The sequence below is a fragment of the Nerophis ophidion genome, linkage group LG05, assembly GCF_033978795.1.
Source record: "Nerophis ophidion isolate RoL-2023_Sa linkage group LG05, RoL_Noph_v1.0, whole genome shotgun sequence".
In the NCBI taxonomy this organism is placed as follows: Eukaryota; Metazoa; Chordata; class Actinopteri; order Syngnathiformes; family Syngnathidae; genus Nerophis; species Nerophis ophidion.
Window position 1 is genome coordinate 57,451,459 of NC_084615.1, and position 27,947 is coordinate 57,479,405.

The 27,947-nt window shown below is 39.7% G+C and overlaps 1 protein-coding gene across 1 annotated transcript; it reads right to left on the bottom strand.

The window, feature by feature from the left end:
• spdl1 (spindle apparatus coiled-coil protein 1) lies at window positions 1-26,714 on the bottom strand. The gene is made up of 14 exons (XM_061901570.1): window positions 26,592-26,714; window positions 24,718-24,888; window positions 17,454-17,630; window positions 15,676-15,870; window positions 15,471-15,611; window positions 13,088-13,186; window positions 9,742-9,852; window positions 6,520-6,660; window positions 5,665-5,765; window positions 5,104-5,224; window positions 4,708-4,774; window positions 4,338-4,508; window positions 4,191-4,266; window positions 1-614 (listed from the first exon to the last, which is right to left on the bottom strand). The coding sequence occupies exons 2-14, from the start codon at window positions 24,886-24,888 to the stop codon at window positions 443-445; spliced, it is 1,743 nt and encodes a 580-aa protein (XP_061757554.1). The 5' UTR covers window positions 26,592-26,714; the 3' UTR covers window positions 1-442.
• Between the last annotated feature and the right edge of the window lie 1,233 nt (window positions 26,715-27,947).

Sequence of the window (27,947 nt, forward strand, 5' to 3'; positions counted from 1 at the left end):
TCATAGTTTTTGATTAATTTCATGTTTAATAGATGAAAAAAAAATATCCTTTGGCTTCATATAGTTTATATATGTTTTACTTCACAGACAATACTGGAGTTTTATTAGCAGCGTAACCAACAAAAAGAACAGAAATGAACTTATGCCACAACAACTTAGGCCTAGTTATATTTTTACATTAACAATAAATATTGAAGTAGTAGTAGTAGTAATGTGTACCCAGAAAAAAATAAAATTACTAATAGAATAGTTTACACAAAAGCATAAATATATACTTTATTGTCAATATAAGATGTTTTGAAAGTAATATTTAATTATTTTGAAAATATTTTGCAGTGAAAAGTTGTTTCAGTAACTACAACCACAGTGTGATATACTGTATACTTACTGTGTATAACTATACATTGTGTATAGGGTACTATAACAGAAATACATATGTATTCTACTGCTGAGAACACTCATTTTCCAAAGTGCTTCCAGATCCCACATGGATAGCTTCAACTCTTTGACGTTTCCTTTTCTTTTCCTGGTGTTGCTCTTGGTAGTCCTGCTCTTGGTCATCCTTCTCTTGGTCATCCTTCCTTTTCATCACACTGCAGTCTGCCACATCACAGCTGAGGATGACAAGAAAACCCAATTAAATAATTCAACACAACAATAATACTGCTTCATAACAACATACATCCATCCATCCATCCATCTTCTTCCGCTTATCCGAGGTCGGGTCGCGGGGGCAGCAGCCTAAGCAGGGAAGCCCAGACTTCCCTCTCCCCAGCCACTTCTTCTAGCTCTTCCCGGGGGATCCCGAGGCGTTCCCAGGCCAGCCGGGAGACATAGTCTTCCCAACGTGTCCTGGGTCTTCCCCGTGGCCTCCTACCGGTTGGACGTGCCCTAAACACCTCCCTCGGGAGGCGTTCGGGTGGCATCCTGACCAGATGCCCGAACCACCTCATCTGGCTCCTCTCGATGTGAAGGAGCAGCGGCTTTACTTTGAGTTCCTCCCGGATGACAGAGCTTCTCACCCTATCTCTAAGGGAGAGCCCCGCCACACGGCGGAGGAAACTCATTTCGGCCGCTTGTACCCGTGATCTTATCCTTTCGGTCATGACCCAAAGCTCATGACCATAGGTGAGGATGGGAACGTAGATCGACCGGTAAATTGAGAGCTTTGCCTTCCGGCTCAGCTCCTTCTTCACCACAACAGATCGGTACAACGTCCGCATTACTGAAGACGCCGCACCGATCCGCCTGTCGATCTCACGATCCACTCTTCCCCCACTCGTGAACAAGACTCCTAGGTACGTGAACTCCTCCACTTGGGGCAGGGTCTCCTCCCCAACCCGGAGATGGCACTCCACCCTTTTCCGGGAGAGAACCATGGACTCGGATTTGGAGGTGCTGATTCTCATTCCGGCCGCTTCACACTCGGCTGCGAACCGATCCAGTGAGAGCTGAAAATCCCGGCCAGATGAAGCCAACAGGACCACATCGTCTGCAAAAAGCAGAGACCTAATCCCGCGGCCACCAAACCGGAACCCCTCAATGCCTTGACTGCGCCTAGAAATTCTGTCCATAAAAGTTAGGAACAGAATCGGTGACAAAAGGCAACCTTGGCGGAGTCCAACCCTCACTGGAAACGTGTCCGACTTACTGCCGGCAATGCGGACCAAGCTCTGACACTGATCGTACAGGGATCGGACTGCCATAATAAGACAGTCCGATACCCCATACTCTCTGAGCACTCCCCACAGGACTTCCCGAGGGACACGGTCGAATGCCTTCTCCAAGTCCACAAAGCACATGTAGACTGGTTGGGCAAACTCCCATGCACCCTCAAGAACCCTGCCGAGAGTATGGAGCTGGTCCACAGTTCCACGACCAGGACGAAAACCACACTGTTCCTCCTGAATCCGAGGTTCAACTATCCGGCGTAGCCTCCTCTCCAGTACACCTGAATAAACCTTACCGGGAAGGCTGAGGAGTGTGATCCCACGATAGTTGGAACACACCCTCCGGTCCCCCTTCTTAAAGAGAGGGACCACCACCCCGGTCTGCCAATCCAGGGGTACCGCCCCCGATGTCCACGCGATGCTGCAGAGTCTTGTCAACCAAGACAGCCCCACAGCATCCAGAATCTTAAGGAACTCCGGGCGGATCTCATCCACCCCTGGGGCCTTGCCACCGAGGAGCTTTTTAACTACCTCAGCAACCTCAGCCCCAGAAATAGGAGAGTCCACCACAGATTCCCCAGGCACTGCTTCCTCATAGGAAGACGTGTTGGTGGGATTGAGGAGGTCTTCAAAGTATTCCTTCCACCTATCCACAACATCCGCAGTTGAGGTCAGCAGAACACCATCCGCACCATACACGGTGTTGACAGTGCACTGCTTCCCCTTCCTGAGGCGGCGGATGGTGGTCCAGAATCGCTTTGAAGCCATCCGGAAGTCATTTTCCATGGCTTCCCCAAACTCTTCCCATGTCCGAGTTTTTGCCTCTGTGACCGCCGAAGCTGCACACCGCTTGGCCTGTCGGTACCTGTCCACTGCCTCTGGAGTCCTATGAGCCAAAAGAACCCGGTAGGACTCCTTCTTCAGCTTGACGGCATCCCTCCCCGCTGGTGTCCACCAGCGGGTTCTAGGATTACCGCCACGACAAGCACCAACTACCTTGCGGCCACAGCTTCGATCAGCCGCCTCGACAATAGAGGTGCGGAACATGGTCCACTCGGACTCAATGTCCAGCACCTCCCTCGTGACATGTTCAAAGTTCCTCCGGAGGTGGGAATTGAAACTTTCAGTTGGGTAAAAATCTGTTTTCCCCTGATTACTAAATTTACCCTTATGGAGGAAGTGTTAGTGTGACAAATGTATTTTACACATAATTAGTAGAGATTAGTAGTATAAAACTTTCTTAAAAGGTACAGGACTTATGTGTGTGTTTTAAGAACATAAACAATCTGGGTCACAATGCTTGTTCCTTGGTAAGAGGTTTAAACGCTTATTTTACTCAGTCAAATTACTTTACTGTACAACCTTCAATTGATGTACTTTTTTATATCATGTATCTCTTATGGATTGTTCATATATTTGTTAACATCCAAAATCAGCAGGGGATCAAACAGTTAGTTTTTGCAATTGGTGAACCTCAATTTCTTCAGTATTTACTGTATCTTTTCTCACAAAGTTTATAGAGTTACGGTATAACAAACTTCCAATACATGATAAATGTATATTTAACACCTAGGGATGTCCCGATCTAGCAGCCACCGATTGTTATTGGTTGATTTTAATGAAAAAAGAAAACAGTATGTGATCGGCCATTGCAGATTAGTGTCTTCAAATGGCAATCACAAACCCTGATCCTCTCTGGGTGACAAACGGATTGCAATTAATTACGTGTCTCCATACAAAGTGTGGAGATGCTCCACCAAGCAAATAATAATCACCTCCATTAATTAAACTGCACTTCTGAGTATCTTAAGTGTCATTATCAAGTATCACTATCCCATAAGGACGAGGCTCAATATGTTACATACAGAGAGAAAGCCAGGAGCAGGCCTCTGGAGCAGGCACGTTAATAGCTAAGCTAAGCTATGTTTAAAAAACATTAAGAAATTAGTGCTTAGTAAAGTTTAAGAAGTGTATATGGTTAAGAGTATAGAGAGAGGATAACATAACAATAACTTTTGGTGTGTCTGCTTTGCCAAAGTCACTGAACAACATGTAAGAGGCGTCGATATAAAGGGTAGTATACAGTCATCCGGAAAGTACACACAGTGTTTCACTTTTTCCACATTTTGTTATGTTACAGCCTTATTCCAAAATGAAATAAAAAAGCAATTTCTTCTCAAAATTCTACAGTCAATAACCCATAGACAATGTGAAAAAAATTCTACAAATGTATAAAAACAAAAACAAATCTAATGTATATAAGGGATCACTGCCTTAAATACTTTGTTAATGCACCTTTGGCATCAATTACAGCCTCAGGTCTTTTTGAATACAGTACCACAAGCTTGGTAGACCTATTTTTGGGAGTTTCATCCATTCCTCTTTGCAGCACCTCTTAAGCTCCATCAAGTTGAATGGGAGGCATTGGTTGTCATTCAGGATGTCTGTACATTGCTGCATCATCGGAACATTCCTATTTAATACTGCATGAACACTGCTGTTGACACCCCAAACTCTGACCTGGGATTAAGAATGAATGCAGGGTCATCCTCACAAATCTTTGTACATTTTGCAGGTTTAGGCTCCAGGTGGACATCTAAGTCAAAGCAAAATGAAAACATTTGTGTCAGCACAATAACTAACATATAATTTGGAAGTACAGCACACCTTCTGACAAGCATGTTTTCTCAGCAGCAAGACGTGTGTCCATCTCAGAAATCACAGCATGTGTGATGTCCGTTTCCTTGTTCTTATCAAGTCCAGCATCCTCAGAAGGCAGGCCAGGATCAACAGGTAGTTTCTCTTTCCGTCCATGCTTGGATGAGCTAACATTTGTTTCTGCAAAAAAACAAAAACAAAAAGCAATAAAAACCAAATGTATCTGCAAACTTTTCTTCTTTTTATATGATACATTTGCAAACGTTTTTTGAAATAAGGCTATAACACACTGTGTAAGTGAGGCTATGTCAAATAACCAAAAACCTATCTTAATGCATTATATGTAATTTATAGCTTAAAAAGCTAACAATCTAAATACCTTTGGGTTCATATTTGTATTGGAGCTCCTCCACTTTAAGCTGTAGCCTAATTATATCGCTCTGGGCCTGTAAGAGGAAACAGAAACATTGAATCAAACTAATACTTCAAGGCTTTGCTGGGATGCTAGTAAAACACAAATCCAAAAAGTTGACGGGCCAAATAAAGGCTAAGTGAAAAATGCATGAAGTCTATTGTTTAATATCTATCAATTTAACTGTCGATGCAGTGAAGCCTTTTCTGCTGTTGCCATGAACTCTTTTTTGGTGGAATGAATGTTAAAGTCTTTGATCATCACTAACAAGAAATATTGCATTATTGATGTGGCTTGGATGTGGTGTGGGTTTACCATTGATACGCACAATCGCACACATACGGTAAGTCTTTAGCTATGTACCTTTTTAACATGACGTTCTGAGGAGAAGAGCTTCCTCTCCAGTTCCAGGGCTTTCTGGCTCTCTGACAAGGACTTCATCCTTTGCAGGGAAAGTTCATTCCCTAAACGTTCCACATCCTTACTGGTCACACGCAAGCAAACACACACACACACACACACACACACACACACACACACACACACACACACACACACACACACACACACATGCAAGCAAGCAAGCAAGCAAGCAAGCAAACGCATACACAAATATTGATTACATAATACAAACTGCATTGTTTAGCTAGCTAGCTACTCCTACTATTATAGTCCCCAACCAGCACTGCTTTAATGTATTACACCTTTATTTCTTGTTTCATTACCTGTTTTGAATGCATATACTTTTTTGTGTAGATTATTTTGATGAAAGTATGAATGTTGACAAGTAAACTGGTAATAAAACTTGCAAATACAATAAGTTTGACTCCTGAATGTTAACATTTTGCATAAACATTAAAAAAAGCAATATCTAAGTGGGGATCCAGGCATAGAACCTTTTAGAGTGAAAAAAACTTTACTCACATTGTATTGTCAAGTTTCATTTTCAGCAGGTCAGTAAAATATGTTTCATCCTGGCCATCACTTGCTGTTGGTTGATTACTCTCCTGGGTCTTCAGCAATATCTGTAGACAAACATAGTTGATACTTGCTAAATATAGTGAAATATTGTATCTCATTTAAATATGGCGTTGTGCTTATAAAAGTGGAAGAAAAAAACATTGTGAAAAGTTGTAGTTGTTTATTCATTTTTTGTCAGTGCACAATATAATTAACCTTCATAAATGATGTCCTAATTTCACTATGCTTTTTGAACCATGTCCATGAAAACTCATTTGATATGTCATACTAGAGGATACAAAAATGCTGGAAAGCTCACCTCGAAATATTTATCATAAAGTACTTCAATAATGAATCAAATAAAACATTCTGGACTAAAAAAACACTCTACACTATTTATGGAATTAAAAAAATTCATGTTATAAATTGTATAGTGTAAATTGTCCATAGTCTATATGCATGTGTGCATATCTGTGTACTGTGATTGACTGGTGATCAGTCCAGGGTGTATAGAATTTGGATGGATGTATGAATTCTTTAGATGAATATATAATTAGTAAGCTCCAGCTCTGACCAATGAAGACAACCAGTGTAGAAAATGAGTGAATAAAATAATTGGTTAAATTTATATTAATATAATTGTATGTATATTTTACTAATTTTATAGTATCAGCCATCAATCGATTACAACGTGAAGTTAATATTTTCTTTCCTTACCAGAAAGGTAAAGGTGAATGCATTTATCAGTAATAGTTGACACATAGAGAAAGACAGTAAACTCGCCAGATTATCTGAAAATTCTAGATGATCATCACTCACCTCCAACTTCTCTAGTTTCTGCAGCTTGCCCATCAAATGATGTATCTCTTCATTCTTCTCAGAGAGCATTGACTGCAGTCTCTCCACTTGAGAGGGGTCTGCCCTTGAACCCAGGAGCTGCATCAGCGTGGCAATCTGGACCTGAAGAACACACATACAGTATTCAGGCATGTGAAAACCTTTTCAGAAAAGAACATTTTGCAATTCAAAATGAGGGACAAGCGATAAAAAATGGATGGATGATTTCCTACAACTGGGTGCATTTCTACACTATATTTTACCTTTAGATGTATTCTTATCTTCCAACCTCTTTTGGCTGTCACTTACATGTTTAATGTAATGTCCCACAGATTTGTTAGTTTTTTTGTAGTGTTTACTAACACTATTATAATTAAAATGCAAAGTAAATTATATAATATGCATGCAAAGAACTCAGAGAATTATTTGGCAACTATATCCTGTAGCCACCTCCTGAGGTGTTTCGGGCATGTCCGACCGGTAGGAGGCCATGATGAAGACTCCGGACACGTTGGGAAGACTATCTCTCCCAGCTGGCTTGGGATCGCCTCGGGAGAAGCTGGACAAAGTAGCTGGGGAGAGGGAAGACTGGGCTTCCCTACTTACGCTGCTGCCCCCACGACCCGACCTCGGATAGGCAGAAGAAGTAGATGGATGGATGGATGGATAGATGGACGGAACGTCAAAAATATACCTTCTCGTTGGCTACTAATAAATACTCTAGAAGTACAACTGGTACGAAGCTAACAGTGTCCGGATTGTAACCATCCAAATACAGGGTTTCTGCATGTACCAGCAAGTCTTAAGTATTGCTTTTTAATGCCACAAAAGACATTTATTGCCCATCTCCTTCTGCAGATAGTAATTTTGTATAGTCAAAAGCTTACAATTGTCTGTGAAGACAAAATTGTACGCATTTGACAATAATAATGTTGCAAAGTTGAAATGTTTGCATGAACTGTTACCATCGAGTGCAGTGGTTCTCAAATGGGGGTACTTGAAGGTATGCCAAGGGGTACTTGAGATTTTTCAAAAATATTTTAAAAAGAGCACCAATTTAAAAATCCTTTTTTAAATATATTTATTGAATAATACTTCAACAAAATATGAATGTATATTCATATAAACTGTGAAAAGAAATGCAACAATGCAATATTCAGCGTTGACAGCTAGATTTTTTTGTGGATATGTTCAATAAATATTGATGTTAAAGAATTCTTTTTTGTATAGAAATGTTTAGAATTAAGTTCATGAATCCAGATGGATCTCTATTACAATCCCCAAAGGGGGCACTTTAAGTTGATGATTACTTCTATGTGTAGACATCTTTATTTATAATTGAATCACTAGTTATTTTTATATCTTTTTTCCAAATAGTTAAAAAAATACCACTACAAATGAGCAATATTTTGCACTGTTATACAATTTAATAAATCAGAAACTGATGCCATAGTGCTGTATTTTACTTCTTTATCTCTTTTTTTCAACCAATGCTTTGCTCTGATTTGGAGGTACTTGAATTAAAAAAATGTTGACAGGGGGTACATCACTGAAAAAAGGTGGAGAACCACTGATATAGTCAGAATTGGTTAACAAGACTGTTTAATGTTAGTGTTTATTTATATTTTCATTTATTTTATACAGCAGAAGTTGCTTTGTTGGTTACACCAAAGAAATGTGAAACTGTTAACTGCTGCCTGCCTTTATTGCAGACATGTGAATAGCTAATAGCATCTGTGATTGTACCACATTGATGTTCATTAAGCAAAGTTTGGAGGTCTTTTCGCTGCAGAACACCACTCTGTGGTTCACCATCTACAGGCTTTAAGCAGTGTTAGATAATTATGACAAAGAAAACAAAAAGGTCATGAAAACTCCTAAAATAAATTATAAAGACCATTTCCATCAAAAACTAAGAGGACATGTTTAAACATCAGCAGAAAATTGGAAATAATTGACAATGGTGTTTTATAGGTTAACATTGTTATTCGGCTAACACACAAAGATGTTAGCCAGGAACACCAACCTGCCAACTGCCTCATGATGCTGTGTAACAGGCTGTGTTCTGAAAAATTACTTTAAAAAATATAAGTTGCAGTCTATTTTTAGTTGCATTTGCGAGCAAATTTGTTGCATTTTACAGCACTGAGTCAACATACATAGAAAAAAAGAGTGCAAAATAAATAAAAATAGCAATTATAGGTGAATTGGAGATAAACAAGAGAAAATAAAAACATATTAAGTAAAACATATTTAGAGTATATATAATATATAATATAAATATATATATATATGCATATATATATATATATATATATATATAATCTCAATTTTGTTTATGTTTACAAATTCAGGGATTAATTCTATGGACACAAGAGGATTTTAAGGGCAAAAACCAAAGTATATAAGTGAGTAGTGCATATTTATTAATTTTGTTTAGTTATTGTGTACTATTGATTTTGTTTTGCTCAAACTATTGTATGCAATGAAAGACAATAAGGAACTAATTTAAATGTTGTGTTGATATTGTTAAACTGTCAAAAGCACTCAACATTAATAAATTAAAAATATACAATTAAAACCTAAGATCGCGTTCAGGATTGGTTATGTTTAGGAATATGAATGTGTTTTATAATTTTATACTTGTTTCATATTGTGCGCTTTGCATACAAGGAAATACTTTTTTTTTTTTAAGTGGTCATGGTGAGATTTTTTTCCGTCGTTTAAAACCCTTCCTTGTGGTCTACATAACCCGTAATGGTGTTTCTTTGGTCAAAATGTTGCATAAACTATGATTTACAAATCCTCTTCAAGTCGCTTTCTGACTGAATGCAACTTTTGTGGGCGGTCCTAATTACGTGCCAAAGTTCTCCTCCAGGTCAAAGCCCATTCAACTCCGTCTCCACCCTGTCAACCATGTTGTAGTTTTTAGTTATCCTTTATCAATCTCAAATTCCAAACTGGTTGTTTGGAGCATGTTTGGAAGAAGGCAAAATTGTTTTACAAATGTCTTTGCTGTGCCTCCATGGTCAGACATTTTCGGAACTTATAGTGATACAAAATACAAAAAAACAGGTGACAACAGGTAAGAAAAGGGGGTTTTGCATGACAGGACACCTTAAAAGCGTAGAGGATTTTTTAAACAAGAGCTTTAGTCTCAAGAAAATACATAATAGTGTATATTAATATTGAATATTGAGTTACCTTCATGCGCTGCAACTGCTGTTTGTTGAAAGCATGTTGTGTTTGAAGAGACTCATACTGGACTTTCATGCTGATGAGTTTTCTCTCCATTTCAGATCGTTTATCCTCCAACTGAAGTTCAGAAAAATATGTCCACATGAACAGAGCAATGTTATATCATATCTGTATACACTTGATTAGAGAACAGCCCAATATTTGTAATATATAATTTAAATGAACACATGAAGATAGGGGAACACACACTAGGCCTGCATGATTTTGAGAAAAAACCTTATTGCAATGTTTCATTACAAAATTGCGATTTAATTTGCGATTTGTACATTTTATACATATAAACAAAACTAACAAGTGAATGAAGACATGTTACTTTTAGACTGCCAATCAAAATATGCTTGTCTCAAGGTGCGACAAATTAGAAAACTATGCAATCATTTACTTTAAAAGCCCCACTTAAGAACTTTCAAAGCGGTAGTGTTTTGCCAGCGAAGACCACATTTCCCATGATAAGTAGCGCATAGAGCGTCATAGTGACATTTCTGACAGGCTGTCATATTGGCACAATTATTATGTCTCTAATGGCTATGCTGATGTTAAATAGCAGACACTATCAAGAAATGAACTTCGATTGCACTACAAACATGACGCTACCACCAAGAAAGTATCGGGGCGGCTGCAGGTTTGAAGCAAAGGGAGACCGGGGGGAGACTTCTTTCCTTAATTCATGGTTGAAAAGGTACTTAGTGCTGCTTTAAGAGGATATACATTTTATTTCTTATTACTGTATAGTTGTTTACCATTGTACTTTAATTAGAAGGTATTAAGTTTGTTTATCCTAAATAAAATAAACAAAAAATTAAAATGGACTGTCATTTCTGTAAGCAAAAATGTAATTTAAAAATACATTGAACATCTTAAAGTCCTTTTTTTTCCTTTTGGAAAAATTTTGTCGGGTTGTCTTTTTTTGTTACCGTCACATGATCACCACATTCTCTTTTATTCGTCTGTGTTGATGAGCTCATATTGCCCATCAGATTTGAATCTGAAATATTCTGACAACGAGACATTTCGCTATGTTATCATATTTATCTTAATTTTTGTTACTTTGCAGAACTTCTCACTAGTGAGTTGTGAGGAATGAGGCTCACTGTCGTGCTTCCTGAGTGTGTAATTGTGTAAAAGAGTGGTCTTGCACTCTGCCGACCAGTACAAAGATTGTAATAGACTGGGAGGGTTCACTCTGTTTAGTTAATTAAATCGTTAAACAATCGTGCTGAGAGCGATGCACCTCTTTCTCTTTCTTCCCAGTTCACAAAGAAAACAAACACAAAGAGATAGCAGTTTATTGACGCTGGCAAAGTATTTCAACATCATGTTTATATATATTTTTCAATTGATTGACTTATTGACGATCAGTGTTCTGAAGGTTTGCATATCTGTGTGATTGTTCCTTTAAGTTCTACAGATAGGAGATAATTTCTGTTAAGGGATTATTATTATTATTATCATTATTTATTTCTATTTAATACGTGTCGTATGGGAAAGTAAATGTGTATCTTCAAGTTGTTTTACCGTTGCTATGGTTACGGTTGCTACGGTTACGGGCAGTTCAGTTTCCTTCGGCTGTTAGAAAAAAGTGTTAAAAGAGCTCCGGCACTAACGCAGCAACGCAGCGTCGGTAGTGCTACACAAAAGATAGTCCACCACGATTGCAGATCGGAGAAAGAACCACAGTAAGATTATTATTTCAGAGTGTTATAAGTGACAGTGTATCAGTTGCACTAGTTTGAAGTATAGGACGTTTGGGCGCTTCACGGATAGGTTGATTGGCAACACTAAATTGGCCCTAGTGTGTGAATGTGAGTGTGAATGTTGTCTGTCTATCTGTGTTGGCCCTGCGATGAGGTGGCGACTTGTCCAGGGTGTACCCCGCCTTACGCCTGATTGTAGCTGAGATAGGCGCCAGCGCCCCCCACAACCCCAAAAGGGAATAAACGGCAGGTTTAGTCACGTTTGACTTAAGTTTGTTATATAGACCCTCTCCCCTGTGACTGTATAATTTGGAAAGCGAGTGTGGGACAGTATAGCGAGTTAGTAATGTGCTATTGTTGCTACATTGCTGCGAGGGACGTGGACAGCGTGAGGTTGGCGTGTCTATTGCACACGCTCACAGAATTGTCGACAGAGAGGTGACCCAGGATGAGGCTGGTTCTCCTCTTGCTCCAGACTGGACCTCCTGAGGCGTGCTAAAGGAAGCACGGCCGTGCTCCCCCCATCTGTACTCCACAACAGGAGGCGTTCCCCCTCTCCAACGCCCCCTTATATCCAGCAGTTTCAACTCACCCACCTTACCCCTAAGTGCACCACCGATTCATCAGGACCAGAACGGCCAATCTTCTGGCCCAGCCAAGGGGCCCAGGTTGGACTGTGTGTGTGTTGTGTGATTGGTTTAGTGCGGGTTGTTCTATTGGGGAGGTAGGGTGTGAGTGGGGAAGAGTGTATGAGTGTAATTAATGTCTGGTTATTGTATGTTTCTTTGGTGTATAGTAAATTGTTAAACTGTATAAGCCGTCTCCTCTCACTCTCTCGTAAGTTAGGTTATTGCGTAAATAGTGAATAAAAACGAGTCATCCCCCTAAGGTAGAAAAACAGTCCTTTACAGGCTCCCGTACAATCAGCCTATTCCGATTTACCATTAAACATTTTAACAAGGAGCAAGTGGTGTTTGTTATTAGGATACTGGCAGCTTCCACTGCAGCGCACTCAAACCTGCTGTTTCTTTAAACACTTTTGATTGGCCAGGAGGCGAAGAACGCAAGACTCAACAATTCTGATTGCCGAACATTTCTGTAACTCAAATGCTGGTGACAGAGGAGAAAAAAAACCCTTCAGCTTTTTGCGGCTATTTATCGCACTAATTAAAATATCGATTCGATGCTAATTAATCGTGCAGCCCGAGCACAGGACTTTTCAACTGCCAGACCAGGGGCCAAATCCAGCCCAGGAATGACACAATACTGACCCCTGAGCTTAGTTCAAAACTTTGGATAAAACCATTTTTGCACAATGATGTACAATATGTCCGAGCACAGCTGTAGCTAACAAGTCTAAGCGGAGAAACTCTCTTATACTTCAATCAGCCTGCTTTGAAGAGCCCGCTGAAAGACTTATGACCAAATATTTGAATGGCTGTATCATTTCACACTTTATAAGTTCACTTGTTCGTTTTGTAGGGATGTTGTTAAAAACCTGGTCAAATTCAGGATCAGACTATGAAGGCAACTTGAAGCAAAATTGGTACATCAAGACCTCTAGAAATGCAGTAAGTATTTGAGAGTTCTGATCTTACCTCAGCAAAGAGAGAGTTGCCTTTACTGTCTGGGTCCTGGGCTTGTTGAAGGAAGGTGTCCAAATGCATCTGGAGTTCTCGGTTGGCCTCCCGACAATCCTGTGGCACACAGGAGAGGCAAATAGGTATGTGGTCTCATCGTTTTTGACATTGTGTTGTTGAAATAACATCCTTTTTACTCGACCTGCAAGAGGAGAAAATCAACAATTCAAATTTAGATTTTAGGAAAATTGCACAAAACTTTGAGATGTTGTCTTTAGCTGTGAAAATGATGAAATTCAAATGAATGAAAATCCAGCAGAAGAGAGGTTTTATCAGAAGAGAAGAGGCTTTGTTCACACCAACACAGATCTTTTAAAAACATGCTACAAACGTTGGTTGTTGTTCTTGAAAATAGAGCTTTTAGAAAACTCCAACTCAACTCACTAGGTCACAATGGATATTTTAAAGATCATATTAGCGGTAAAAATGGATGGAAGGACATTAATTAAATCAAAAGATTAAAAAAATAATATTATACATTATAGAAAGGGGAACTGCACTTTTTGGGGTAATTTTGCCTGTCATTCACAATTCTTATGTGAGACAAGAACTCATATGCAAGTCTCAAGTTTTGTGTTTCATAATATATACATATTTGCCTTGTTCAATATTTTTTTCTGATCTTAAACTGAGGCCCCATGCTTCCATTGGAGATTAGTTCGAGATTTGCTTTGTTGTCCTTCTCTCCCCATGTTTAAATTTTTTTTCTACTTACCTTTCTACAGGGCCCCGCCGTTGTGGCAACCCATCAGTCATCTTGTTGTGTCTAACCTTGTCGACTACATGTCTGTTCTTGGACAGGTTTGTACTGAAATCAAATTTTGTTATACTTTCTAAGTGCAATGACAGTAAAGTTCCATTCTTAATGTCTTTCTTTTTTATGCATTTTAACCCGTAAAAAAATGCTAGCAAGATGCAACAAACAATGCAGATAATAGGGATTTGATCTATGCTGACTATTAAGCCTTCTAAAAAACTCAAAAACCTCCAACAATGTTTTATATAAACATGGTAAGTGTGTATGTAATGTAAGAGGCACACTCATTATAGAATGTAACATTTACAGTATTTTGGTCATTTTAAGCATTGCTGGCACTTTTTTTTAATGCATTGATATCACAAAGTGCATCGCAACATTCGCTATTTCCTTTTACCAACAACGTTTAATCATGGCAGACTTCATGAGAGCCAACGGCAACGACTTAAGACACTAATGATGATCCAGAACCGTATAATTTAAACCTGAATATACAGAGGATGAGCTACAGGTTTTGGAAGCTGTGTGCTAAGCAGATCCAGCTTTGGTGAAACGCCAAGCCTCATGTCGCAGTATTGTTAAGTGCTAAACAAGAAACACAAACTACGAACACAAAAAAACAAACATACTGTACAATGTCCACTCTCATTGGAATGCTGCGTAATGTGATGTTTATATTTTTCAGCACAATACTTGTGTTCCACGTTTGGATGATGAATTAAACATAATCCTCACTCCTCAAGTAAAACATGCTGGGAGCAATAGAGCGTCTTCCAAGTGAAGTCTTCAGGTCGAAGTTGAATTTCAAAGTTGACCAACTTTTCCGCTTATGGACACAACATTGTATTAAACAAGTGAAAGGGAAAATAAATAATTTAACAAACTTTTACCAACTCAAATGCGATGCAGCAGCAGCAGTTCAGTATGTCAATAGCTGCAGTAGTACGTCCATGAGCAAGGCGCTGTGTTACTAAAAATATTTCCTCGGCGTTACCTCTTACAATAACAATGTTGCTAATACTTGGATAAAATGCAGTTTATGGCATGTAAATGTAACTTTGTTGGATCATTAGAGGGCTTTCAAGGCAGGAAAGATGAATCCCGTTAGTTACGTTGTTAGCTGTCTCGTACTATCCGTAACCGTTTTTTACAATTTGGTCTGCACAATAGAGAGAACTGACGTATGTTCTTGTCTCAAATAAAGATTGTGAATGATTGGCAAAATTAAATAAGTGGAGTTCCCCCTTTAAAGCTATGGATGCTGTAGGGTTGTCTTGGTTGACAAGACTCTACAGCATTCCGTGGGCATCGGATGTGGTGCCTCTGGACTGCCTTTGACCATGAGGCAGTTTGTGTACATTAAAAGTCAACAATCAGAAAGGAGGGTAGTTGTTGGGCCGTCTATTCAATGCCCACACCTACAGTAAGTTGCAAAAGGGTGAAACGTTGTGCATGTAAAGAAAGAGGAAGACACATCGTGAGAGCCTGCACGCACACATTGTGTTTTTTACGCACAAGACATTTGTCACCATAGTTGAAGCATAATGCATCAGAATGGGAGCTACTGAAGCATAGTGTACCTACCTCTAATGCCTTCTGCCAGGTGGCAACTTCTTTGTTGCTCTCCTCTGTGATTTTCTGCAGATTGTGCTGTAAGCTGCTATTGGTCAATTGCAGCTGTTGTTCCCTGTAATTTGATGTCTTTTGTGCCAGTTCCAACTCCAACTAGAAGACACCAATGATTTAACACATGCAATATGTAACATGTTGTATGATATGTCTCCTTCACCTTGATCTTCTCTAACTTCAAGACTTTGTTTTGCAACTCCAATAACTCTGGTGTTGGTGAACATGGAGTGTGCTGATTGAGAACATCTAACTCTTCCATCTTGTTCTGCAGCACCTCTGTCTGAACGTCAAGTTTTTCTTTCAACTGTTTCTCATTTAGCCGCGTCTCATCCAAAGAAGATTGTAATCCCAGCATCTAAGAGAAACAAATTCATCAAGTGATGAATGCAAAAACACTTGTCTGAATATAAAAGATACAGTATTGTAAAATACAAAACACATACGATATAGAAAGTCTTCATGTTAAAAAAGAAAACTGTATACGCACAGTAAAATAATATGCAGAAGAATATTCGGTAGCATGTCCCTACAAAATCCCTTATATTATTTGTAGTTGACTTGTTTCATTTCTGTATGTCTCTTAGGTGTGAGGCAGTGTCTTCTGATGACAGTGTGTCAACGAAAAGGAAAGTGAAAATAAAAAGTGAAATTAGACAATCGAAATGTGTTACATTGTATTTATTTCTTTAGATTCATATCTTTGCACATTAATTATTGTTGCTGCTGATGTTTATTTTCAAATGGACATCCTGCACATCTGCTGTTGTATTTCCCTTTTAAATGCACATGTTTTTTTCTTCCCAGTTAGCTCACACCATGATTCAGAGATAAACGTGTTTTTCGATGTGTGTAAAAAACCGAAAACTAGTGAAGTTGGCACGTTGTGTAAATCGTAAATAAAAACAGAATACAATGATTTGCAAATCCTTTTCAACTTATATTCAAATGAATACACTGCAAAGACATGTTACTTAATGGTCGAACTGAAAAACTATTTTTTGGGGGGCAAATCATTATTAACTTAGAATTTAATGGCAGCAAGACATTGCCAAAAAGTTGGCACAGGAGCATTTTTACCATTGTGTTACATGACCTTTCCTTTTAACAAAGATAAGTAAATGTCTGGGAACTGAGAAGAACAATTTTTTTAAGCTTTTCAGGTAGAATTCTTTCACATCTTGCTTAATGTACAGTTTAAGTTGTTCAACAGTCCGGGGTCTCCGTTGTCGTGTTTTACACTTCTTAATGCGCAGCACATTTTCAATGGGAGACAGGTCTGGACTACAGGCAGGCCAGTCTAGTACCCGGCCCGTACTCTTTTACTAAAAAGCCACGCTGTTATAACACTTGCAGAATGTGACTTGGCATTGTCTTGCTGAAATAAGCAGGGGTGTCCATGAAATACACGTTGCTTGGATGGCAACATATGTTTCCCCAAAACCTGTATGTACCTTTTAGCATTAATGGTACCTTCACAGAGGTGTAAGTTACCTATACCTTGGGCACTTAAACACCCCCATACCATCACAGATGGTGTTTTTTTGGGAATTGTGCGCCTATCAATCCGGATGGTTCTTTCCCTCTTTAGTCCGGAGGACACAACGTGCACAGTTTCCAAAAAACAATTTGAAATGTGGACTCGTCAGACCACAGAACACGTTTCCATTTTAGCTGGTTATGAACATATTCATAATGAATGCTTATTCTGAGCCTGCACTAACTGAGTGAGAGACACTACTTTGATACTCACATTGCATGTTTTCTACAGTTATGTTCTAATATAGTTATAACAATTTTATTGACAAATTATACAATAGACAATCACGGTGGAGAGTAAGGGACACAAAATATGTTTTTCTTCCCAGGGGGGGCGTAACAGAAAATATTTGAGAAGCACTATTTTACACTGTATTACATTTAAAGAGTGTGTTGTTGTACCTTGTTGTTGAGCTCATTTAGTGCTGTCTTATGGCTCCTCTCCAGTTGCTCAGTTTCCTTGTCCATCTTCTGTCTCTGCTGCTTCTTCAAATAATCAAATTCGGATTGCAAAGAATCGAGGAGCTTGGATTTCAGCTCCACTTCCCTCTGCAGAGTATACTTGTCTTGCTCAAGACCCTAACATACATCAGAGACAGAATAATAGCTGGTTATGAACATGTTCATAATGAATGCCTACTATGAGCCTGCACTAATTGAGTGAGAGCCACTAGTTTAATACTTACTCTGCATGTTTTCTAGTTATTTCCCATTTAATGTATAAAAAAATAACAAATGGTTCCCCTGCAGATTTACTTACAAAATGAAAGGAAAGCTGTATATAATTTTTATGTGGCTTTTATTGAAACCGAAACAAAATTCAAGAAAACAATTAAATACATTCATTTGTATTAAAGATGAATAAGTGTTTCTACCTATACATAAGGTGACTCAGTACTTGTAAAAAGCCTTGTTAGCAGTAAGGTTGTCACAATACCAGCATTTCAGTAGTTGATACCGATGAATTTCCACCATTCTCCATACGTTTTTCACACTATAATAAAAAAAATAAAAACAGAATCCATGTACTTTTAAAATGACTACTTTTTGAGAAGTAGTTTAAAGTGTCAAGTATTTAAGATTACCATGCTTCAACACCATTCTGCACTGAATCTAAATTGCCGTAGAAACTGCGAAGAAGTTACTATATATTTAAAAAATAACAGCAGCAGTCTGTAACCACTCAATACATCAAAACACACACTAATGTGGTTATTAATATGCTCATAAGAAACAATAAAAATAGCTAACTATTTTTCAAATATAATTGCACCTGCTATGCCAGAGAAGACGCAGCAGAAAGGTTCTGTGGAGCATATTTTGCGACTTCTACGTTAGTGAGGAGAGGTGTGCATTAAAAGTCAAAGAGGAGCGTGTCTTGCATATTGCATTTATTTGGTCGTCAAATCCAAGCAGTCCACAAGCCCAAAAAGAGCACAAAGACCCACATGCAGAATGTTGTTTGTTACTTGCTTTAATAATGCAGGAACAGCAGCTTTCAGCAACACAGGAACTTTTGTAGTTTTTGCCTAAAAAAGTGCAATCAAAAATCGTTTTCAGATACATTAATTGTTTAAAATTTCTCAACCATAATGCTAAATATAGCAACAAAGTGTCTTAGTTGGAATCACATATCCTATCTGCTACATCTTATTCTCTGGCTAAGCTTGTGTGTATGAGGTGTTTTGGCAAGCGCAGTTACGATACATACCGCCTTTAGGAGCCATTAAGGCATCCTTATTTTTGAGTTGGCATTTACTTTCTTTTGTCACTAGCTTTTTGGTTGTGCAGTGCAGGGGGAAAGGGATATGTACGAGCACAGGTGAGCCAAACGAGGAAGGACTCAGGTGTGGGAGCACAAACCATTCTTTCCAATGGCAGAAAACAGCACACAGCAACAGGCAGGAAAGACAGGAGAACATATGGCACAATGTCACTACAATTATCCATGGTATGTTTCATTCACCCTGCAAGTTTATAAATAAATATGCATTAACTGGATTTCTGACTGGACCTCGCTTCATTGCAATGTTTGCTGCTGCGTAAGATCACTCCCTCAAACCTGTTGAGTAGTGACAATAAATTTGAACATTTGAAGGTGAAGACTGCCACATTAAGAATCACACATTAAGAATCAACGCAGCTCACTGAGGAAAAAGGGTTATAAAGCATTTGGTACAGAGGATACTGAAAAAAGCAAGTATCAATGTATTGTTTTGTGTGTTGGTATTGTCTTGGTATCAAAATACTGGTATATTTTTGACATTTCCTGATGAGATCGGAGTCAAAATATAGTTGACTTAACCATAAAAGAAATGTACCGTAAATTCCGGACTATAAAGCCACTACTTTTTTCCTACACTTTGAACTGTGCGGCAAATTTCTAGATTTTTCTTAGCTGGGGGACACCATAAAATAATTAAAAATAAATAAATAAGCAAAAACACAGAGAGGGTGTGGGCAGCACGGTGGTAGAGGGGTTAGTGCGTCTGCCTCACAATAGGAAGGTCCTGAGTCGTCCAGGGTTCAATCCCGGGCTCGGGATCTGTCTGTGTGGAGTTTGCATGTTCTCCCTGTGACTGCATGGGTTCCCTCCGGGTACTCCGGCTTCCTCCCACCACCAAAGACATGCACCTGAGGATAGGTTGATTGGCAACACTAATTGGGCCCTAGTGTGTGAATGTGAGTGTGAATGTTGCCTGTCTATCTGTGTTGGCCCTGCAATGAGGTGGCGACTTGTCCAGGGTGTACACTACCTTCCGCCCAATTGTAGTTGAGATAGGCACCAGCACCCCCCGCGACTTCAAAGGGAATAAGCGGTAGAAAAAGGGATGGATGGATGAATGATTGACAGACAGAGAGGGTGTTTTGTTGTTTGTGCAATGGCGCCCTATTTTGGACGGGTTCACTCACGGCAGGTGTTGCAGTGTCCTTCTATTTACCGGCAGTGCTTTTTTTGTTAATCAGACTTCCGTTCAGTCTTCTAGCTGTCCATAGAGTTCTATTTGTATGGATACTTAATTCATCCAAGCAACGTTTGTAAGTTCTAGAGTTCAACTAAAACTGTTTATACTTCCTAAACTGTCCCATGTGTGATGTCTGTAGGAGTGTTTTCATGCATATTTTTATGTGCTTTCGTAATGTAATCAATCAATCAATCAATCAATCAATGTTTACTTATATAGCCCTAAATCACTAGTGTCTCAAAGGGCTGCACAAACCACTACGACATCCTCGGTAGGCCCACATAAGGGCAAGGAAAACTCACGCCCAGTGGGACATCGCTGACAATAATGACCTAGTGGGACGTCGGTGACAATGATGACTATGAGAACCTTGGAGAGGAGGTAAGCAATGGATGTCGAGCGGGTCTAACATGATACTGTGAAAGTTCAATCCATAATGGATCCAACACAGTCACGAGAGTCCAGTCCAAAGCGGATCCAACACAGCAGCGAGAGTCCCGTTCACAGCGGAGCCAGCAGGAAACCATCCCAAGCGGAGGCGGATCAGCAGCGCAGAGATGTCCCCAGCCGATACACAGGCAAGCAGTACATGGCCACCGGATCGGACCGGACCCCCTCCACAAGGGAGAGTGGGACATAGGAGAAAAAGAAAAGAAACGGCAGATACACTGGTCTAAAAAGGGAGTCTATTTAAAGGCTAGGGTATACAAATGAGTTTTAAGGTGAGACTTAAATGCTTCTACTGAGGTGGCATCTCGAACTGTTACCGGGAGGGCATTCCAGAGTAGTGGAGCCCGAAATGAAAAAGCTCTATAGCCCGCAGACTTTTTTTGGGCTTTGGGAATCACTAATAAGCCGGAGTCCTTTGAACGCAGATTTCTTGCCGGGACATATGGTACAATACAATCGGCAAGATAGTATGGATCTAGACCGTGTAGTATTTTATACGTAAGTAATAAAACCTTAAAGTCACATCTTAAGTGCACAGGAAGCCAGTGCAGGTGAGCCATTACAGGCGTAATGTGATCAAACTTTCTTGTTCTTGTCAAAAGTCTAGCAGCCGCATTTTGTACCAACTGTAATCTTTTAATGCTAGACATGGGGAGACCCGAAAATAATACGTTACAGTAGTCGAGGCGAGACGTAACAAACGCATGGATAATGATCTCAGCGTCTTTAGTGGACAGAATGGAGCGAATTTTAGCGATATTACGGAGATGAAAGAAGGCCGTTTTAGTAACGCTTTTAATGTGTGCCTCAAAGGAGAGAGTTGGGTCGAAGATGATACCCAGATTCTTTACCGTGTCGCCTTGTTTAATTGTTTGGTTGTCAAATGTTAGAGTTGTATTATTAAATAGAGTTCGGTGTCTAGCAGGACCGATAATCAGCATTTCCGTTTTTTTGGCGTTGAGTTGCAAAAAGTTAGCGGACATCCATTGTTTAATTTCATTAAGACACGCCTCCAGCTGACTACAATCCGGCGTGTTGGTCAGCTTTAGGGGCATGTAGAGTTGGGTGTCATCAGCATAACAGTGAAAGCTAACACCGTATTTGCGTATGATGTCACCTAGCGGCAGCATGTAGATGTTGAAGAGTGCAGGGCCAAGGACCGAACCCTGGGGAACTCCACACGTTACCTTAACGTAGTCCGAGGTCACATTGTTATGGGAGACACACTGCATCCTATCAGTAAGATAAGAGTTAAACCAAGACAGGGCTAAGTCTGACATACCTATTCGTGTTTTGATACGTTCTAATAAAATATTATGATCGACAGTATCGAAAGCAGCGCTAAGATCGAGGAGCAGCAACATAGATGACGCATCAGAATCCATCGTTAGCAATAGATCATTAGTCATTTTTGCGAGGGCTGTCTCCGTGGAGTGATTTACCCTGAAACCGGATTGAAAGGTTTCACATAGATTGTTAGACGCTAAGTGTTCATTTAGCTGCTCCGCAACAATTTTTTCGAGGATTTTTGAAATAAAGGGAAGGTGAGACACCGGTCAGTAGTTTACCATGAGGTCAGGATCGAGGTTAGGTCTTTTAAGAAGAGGATGAATAACCGCTTTTTTGAATGCTAAGGGAACAGTGCCCGAGGAAAGTGATAAGTTTATAATATTTAGCACTGATGGACCTAATAATACAAAGAGCTCCTTGATCAGTTTCCCAGGAAGAGGGTCAAGTAAACATGTTGTTTGTTTTATTCCATTTACACGTTGTAACAATTCCTCTAATGTTATTTCCTCAAAACGAGAGAAACTATTTTGGAGGGCAGTATCCGCCGTATATACCATCGTATCAGTGTTAATAGAACCCCGTTGTAACTGGGACGCATTGTCTCTAATCTCCTTTCTAATGACTTCAATTTTCTTACTAAAGAATTGCATAAAGTCATCAGCTGAGTGGGTGGAGCTACTGGAAGGGGTCCCTTGTTGGGTTAGCGATGCTACCGTACTAAACAAAAATTTAGGATCGTTTTTATTACGGTGGATGAGATTTGAGTAATATTTAGCTTTAGCTAAGGTAAGCATGCGTTTATAAGTTATTAAACCATCACTCCATGCTTGATGGTGCACCTCAAGTTTAGTCGTGCGCCATTTGCGTTCCAGATTTCTACATAATAATTTCTGAGCTCTAGTTTCTTCTGTAAACCACGGGGTGCGCTTTTTTGGAGCCTTTTTTAACTTTAGCGGTGCTATCTTATCAATGGTTTCGCGCAGGGCGTCGTTAAAGTTGTTAGTGAGGTTATCAATAGAGCCCACATATTTTGGGAATGGTGCCATTACCGAGGGCAGTAGGTCAGCAAGAGTTGTCGTTGTGGCCGTATTAATGTTGCGGCTGCTATAGCAGTTATTATTATTATTAGTTTGACGAACATGCGTCTGAACCTCGAATTTTATAAGGTAATGATCGGACAATACTTTAGTATATGGGAGTATCGTAACTTTGGAAACGGTGATACCCCTGACAAGGACTAGGTCTATCGTATTACCGTTGCGATGCGTGGGTTCATTTATTATTTGTGTGAGACCACAGCTATCAATTATAGTCTGGAGCGCTACGCACGGTGGGTCCGATGGGGTATTCATATGGATATTAAAGTCCCCCATTATGATTATATTATCGGTGTGTGTCACTAGATCAGCAACAAACTCTGAGAATTCATTGATAAAGTCCGAACAGGGCCCTGGGGGGCGGTAGATAACAGCCAGGTGTAGAGGCAGCGGTGTGACAGACCTCATAGTAAGCACCTCAAACAATTTATATTTATTATTTATGTTAGGACTAAGGTTAAAGTTTTCATTGTATATTAGTGCGACCCCACCCCACCCCTTTTAAGAGGATGGGCAATATGCGCATGTGTAAAGTTAGGAGGACATGCCTCATTTAGTGCAAAAAAGTTGTTTGGTTTAAGCCAGGTTTCGCTGAGACCGATGACGTTAAGATTGTTGTCTCTGATAATATCATTAACCAACAACGTTTTGGGAGACAATGATCTTATGTTTAAAAAACCTATATTATAGGTAGTGGGCTGTTTTAGGGAATTTTTGATCAAATTATCCGTAGTAGCAATATTAATAATGTTGTGTTTATTATGCCCAGTGCATTTAGTAAAATTACGACCATATCTAGGAATTGATACGACGGGAATTTTCCGATTGTTTGATTGTTGCTTTGATAAACTGCACGAATCATGGTTAGCCACCTCAGTAACGGGAATTTTCCGATTGTTTGTTTGTTGCTTTGATAAACTGCACGCATCATAGAACACATGTCCAACTCTGAAACACTCAAAGCAGAAAAAACTTGTTCTAATTTAACTGACTCCTTACCCAGACCAGTAGTCTCGCATCTTCCATTTAAATCCGGCTTCAGGATGGAGGGAAGTGGTGTTCTGTGGGGATTAGCCTTCTGCTTTGTTTTTAGCCCCGCTCGACATCCGCGTTTCCAATCACACCGCTGGCGTCTGCTCCGTAGACGGCCCGCGCTGCTACTGTACTCCCCTGCTTCACAGGCCGCTGGATGTAGCCGCCGAATTATTCCCATGCTAGTTAGCACGTCTAGCAAGCACGCGTCTATCAGTCCAAAACGGCCCGATATGTCCACATCCAGAAGTGTCTGGCGGTCGTACGTGATCACGGAGTGACCACGATGTGAGCCAGCCATGAAGTTTGCAGAATTGTCCAGTATTTCTGCCAAATGTTCCATCTTTAGCAAGAGCTCCGCGATGTTGCAGCCCGTCCGGGCGCCGACATCTTGGCGCTATAGTTGTTAGCAATAGCAAATATGCTGCCTCCTTTACAAGGGTCTATGTTAGTATTATTAACTTACAACAGCATTATTTTTGTGCTGTTTTAGTTTCACAAATTCCTCAGTAAATTAATGTCATCGTGGAGTTAGTCTCTTTATCTGATTGGAGAGCAAGCTTCCGCAGCCAGTGGGTCCATGACGATGACTTCTGCTTTGTTTGATCAGTCGTTTTACTGCTGTGTTACAAGCACCGTTTGGAAACAATTAATGTATGGAAATAAATATTTACAATATCTTACTGCGTAAATAACTCATTTCACAACATATATATCTGTGGCTTATAGTCTAATATATGGAAACAATATATGGAAAAATTATGGTTTCTTCTATAATGTAGTTTGAAAAAACATTACTTTCACTTAGTGGCAAGACTTGTAATGTCATACCTCTAGAGCACTTGTCATCTCTATCCTCTGTTCCTCCAGCTTTGTCTGCATTTCCATGAGCTGATTGAGAAGACCCAAGCCAGCACGGGCAGCCTCCTGGATGTCCTCCTCCTTCTGCCTCAGCTGGCGTCGGAGGCCCTGAACCTCATCCTCTGTTGCTGTGTCAGACATCTGAAATGGACACACATTACAGCTGTTAAATTGCATGTATTCATAACAAGACTTAGCTGAACAAAACCTTTAGTACAGAGTTGTACTGATTTCCCACAACAGAGTTCGGCATGGCTCTGTGGGTAGAGTGGCGTCTTGGAATCGGAGAGTTACCAGTTCGATCCTGGGCCAAGAAAGCTCACGTCAAGTTGTCCCTGAGAAAGGCACCAAACCCCTTACTGCTCCTATGGATCCGTGGTTAGCGCCTTACATGGCAGCTTCTGCATTTTGTGTGTGTGAATGGGTGAATGTGATGTATAATGTAAAGCGCTTTTGGGTTTTATTCCAGGTATAGTAAAGCGCTATATAATTACAGACCATCTATAAGTACTACACAGGAATATGTTAAGCCAGCAGCTTGTTTTTTTTAATTGGCAATTCCATCCATCCCTTTTGGGTCGCGGGGGATGCTGGGGCCAAGTCAGGTGCATTTGGGCGGAAGGCGGGGTACACCCTGGACAAGTCGCCACCTCATCACAGGGCCAACACAGATAGACAGACACCATTCACACTCACATTCACACACTAGGGCCAATTTAGTGTTGCCAATAAACCTATCCCCAGGTGCATGTTTTTGGCGGTAGGAGGAAGCCGGAGTACCCGGAGGGAACCCACACAGTCACGGGGAGAACATGTTAACTCCACACAGAAAGATCCCGAGCCCGGGATTGAACCCAGGACTACTCAGGACCTTAGTATTGTGATGCACGTGCACTAAACCCCGTTCCACGATGCTACCCTAAATGGCACTTGACAAATTGTAAATTAAAATGACTACTATTAGATAGTAGACTAATTTGTTTCGACATCTATATCAGGAGGCATGCTAATGAGGAAGATGTTTACATCTACATTTTGCTCACAAATCCAACCAAATCATACTAAAAATGTAATGTTCAGTTCAGTTCAAACATGCATACGATACAATGTATAGGGCGGTATAGCTCGGTTGAAGAGTGGCCGTGCCAGCAACTTGAGGGTTCCAGGTTCGATTCCTGCCATCCTAGTCACTGCTGTTGTGTCATTGGGCAAGACACTTTACCCACCTGCTCCCAGTGCCACCCACACTGGTTCAAATGTAATTTAGATATTGGGTTTCACTATGTGAAGCGCTTTGAGTCACTAGAGAAAAGCGCTATATAAATATAATTCACTTCACATTTGTGTGAAGAGGGAACATGTAAAATATGTTGGCATGTGACAGCGCGGTGACGTCACACCCCATGGTACAATAACCAAGACGAACTAGTACGATGTAAGGTTTTTTTTTCCCCAAGGCTGGATTCTCGGCTATAGAAATGTTGCGCCGAAGATGCCTGAGTGTTGACGAAAAAACCTGAAGTCGCTTTGCCTCATGTTGTAAAATGTAAAGACTTGCATTATGGAAAACAAATCATTGTCGTCTGTTTAAGCCCATCATACAAAATACAGCATAGTAATAATAGTTTGCCAATAAAGCCAAAATTATTATTAACAGATAGTTATGGTTGAACTTGATTTCGAACATGCTCGTAGTGGTTGCTTACGATTACTACATTTAACACAGGCGATGCCGGGTTCTCGTTTAGATTACATAAACATATATGAGACATTAATTAAGTTTATACATGGCATTTTTGCGCTGTTTATCTACAGACAAGAATAATAATAAATCAAACACCTACTATATAAATGAACAGACACACTTCGTTCAGGCTGCTTCGACTGACTTTTCTTAAATGTCCGCCTTTTTTTTAAATTCTTCTTCTGCGTCTTCTTCTTGTAGTTTTTTTTGGCGGTTGCCATTCAATGAAGTATTACCGCCCCCATTTGGCCTGGAGTATGAATCAGCAGTCATACTGCAGTGAATGGAGGAAAATATAACAAATTGTTTCAATAAATCTTATATTATTTTTTTCGAAATAAAGTTATCAGAACTAACCACGAATTGATTAAAGTGGACCCCGACCTAAACAAGTTGAAAAACGTATTCGGGTGTTACCATTTAGCGGTCAATTGTACGGAATATGTAATGTACTGTGCAATCTACTAATAAAAGTATCAATCAATCAAAAAAAACTTAAAACAGATGTGATCGGACCCAGATCACAGTATTTATTATAAATACAATTAACGTGTATGTGTTAAATGTGACAACGCTGCTATAATTAATTATAAATTGTTAATTATAAAAGTTGGTGATAAAAGTAAATCATTTGTATTGAGGGCAACACTTGAACAGAAAATTGTCTTAATATCAGATATTCAGCCAGTGTTTCAATACAACAGCAAATAAAATAACTTTTTAAAAATCAACAGTATGGCATACAATTGTAACTGCTTTTAATTTATTTTTAAAAGTCACATTAATCTGTTGATTAAAACTCTTTTAATTGTAGGTTTTGATTTAAAAAATAAGAAAATAAAAAATGCATCGGCTTGTCTTAGACTTAGATTTAGACTTAGACAAACTTTAATGATCCATAAGGGAATTGCTCCATGCAGTAGCTCAGTTACAAAGGATGGAAGGGATAACGCGTGGTATAAAGTAGACTAAAAATGTACCTACCATGAATTCATAAACGTGGACCCCGACTTAAACAAGTTGAAAAACTTATTCAGGTGTTAACATTTAATGGTCAATTGTACGGAATATGTACTGTACTGTGCAATCTACTAAGAAAAGTCTCAAACAATCAATCAATCAAACCTTAGTTGCAATCCAAAATATAACATATATGTAATATTTACATATTATATGTACAGTATATGATATATACAGATATTATATTATATTTTTATGTAACATATATCATCCATCCATCCATTTTCTTCCACTTATCCGAGGTCTGGTCGCGGGGGCAGCAGCCTAAGCAGGCAAGCCCAGACTTTCCTCTCCCCAGCCACTTCATTCAGTTCTTCCTGGGGGATCCCGAGGCGTTCCCCGGCCAGCCAGGAGACAGAAATAGATTAAATAAAAATGAATTTGAAAAAGCAGCTGAGATAGGCTCCATCACCCCCGCGAATGGTTGTATCGATGA

Coding starts and splice junctions, on each gene's coding strand:
- spdl1 (XM_061901570.1), bottom strand. CDS start 24,888: ATGTCTGACACAGCAACAGAGGATGAGGTTCAGGGCCTCCGACGCCAG. Junction 17,631..24,717: donor AGATGACAAGTGCTCTAGAG/GTATGACATTAC, acceptor GATGTATGTTAG/GGTCTTGAGCAAGACAAGTA. Junction 4,509..4,707: donor ATACAAATATGAACCCAAAG/GTATTTAGATTG, acceptor GTTTTTTTGCAG/AAACAAATGTTAGCTCATCC.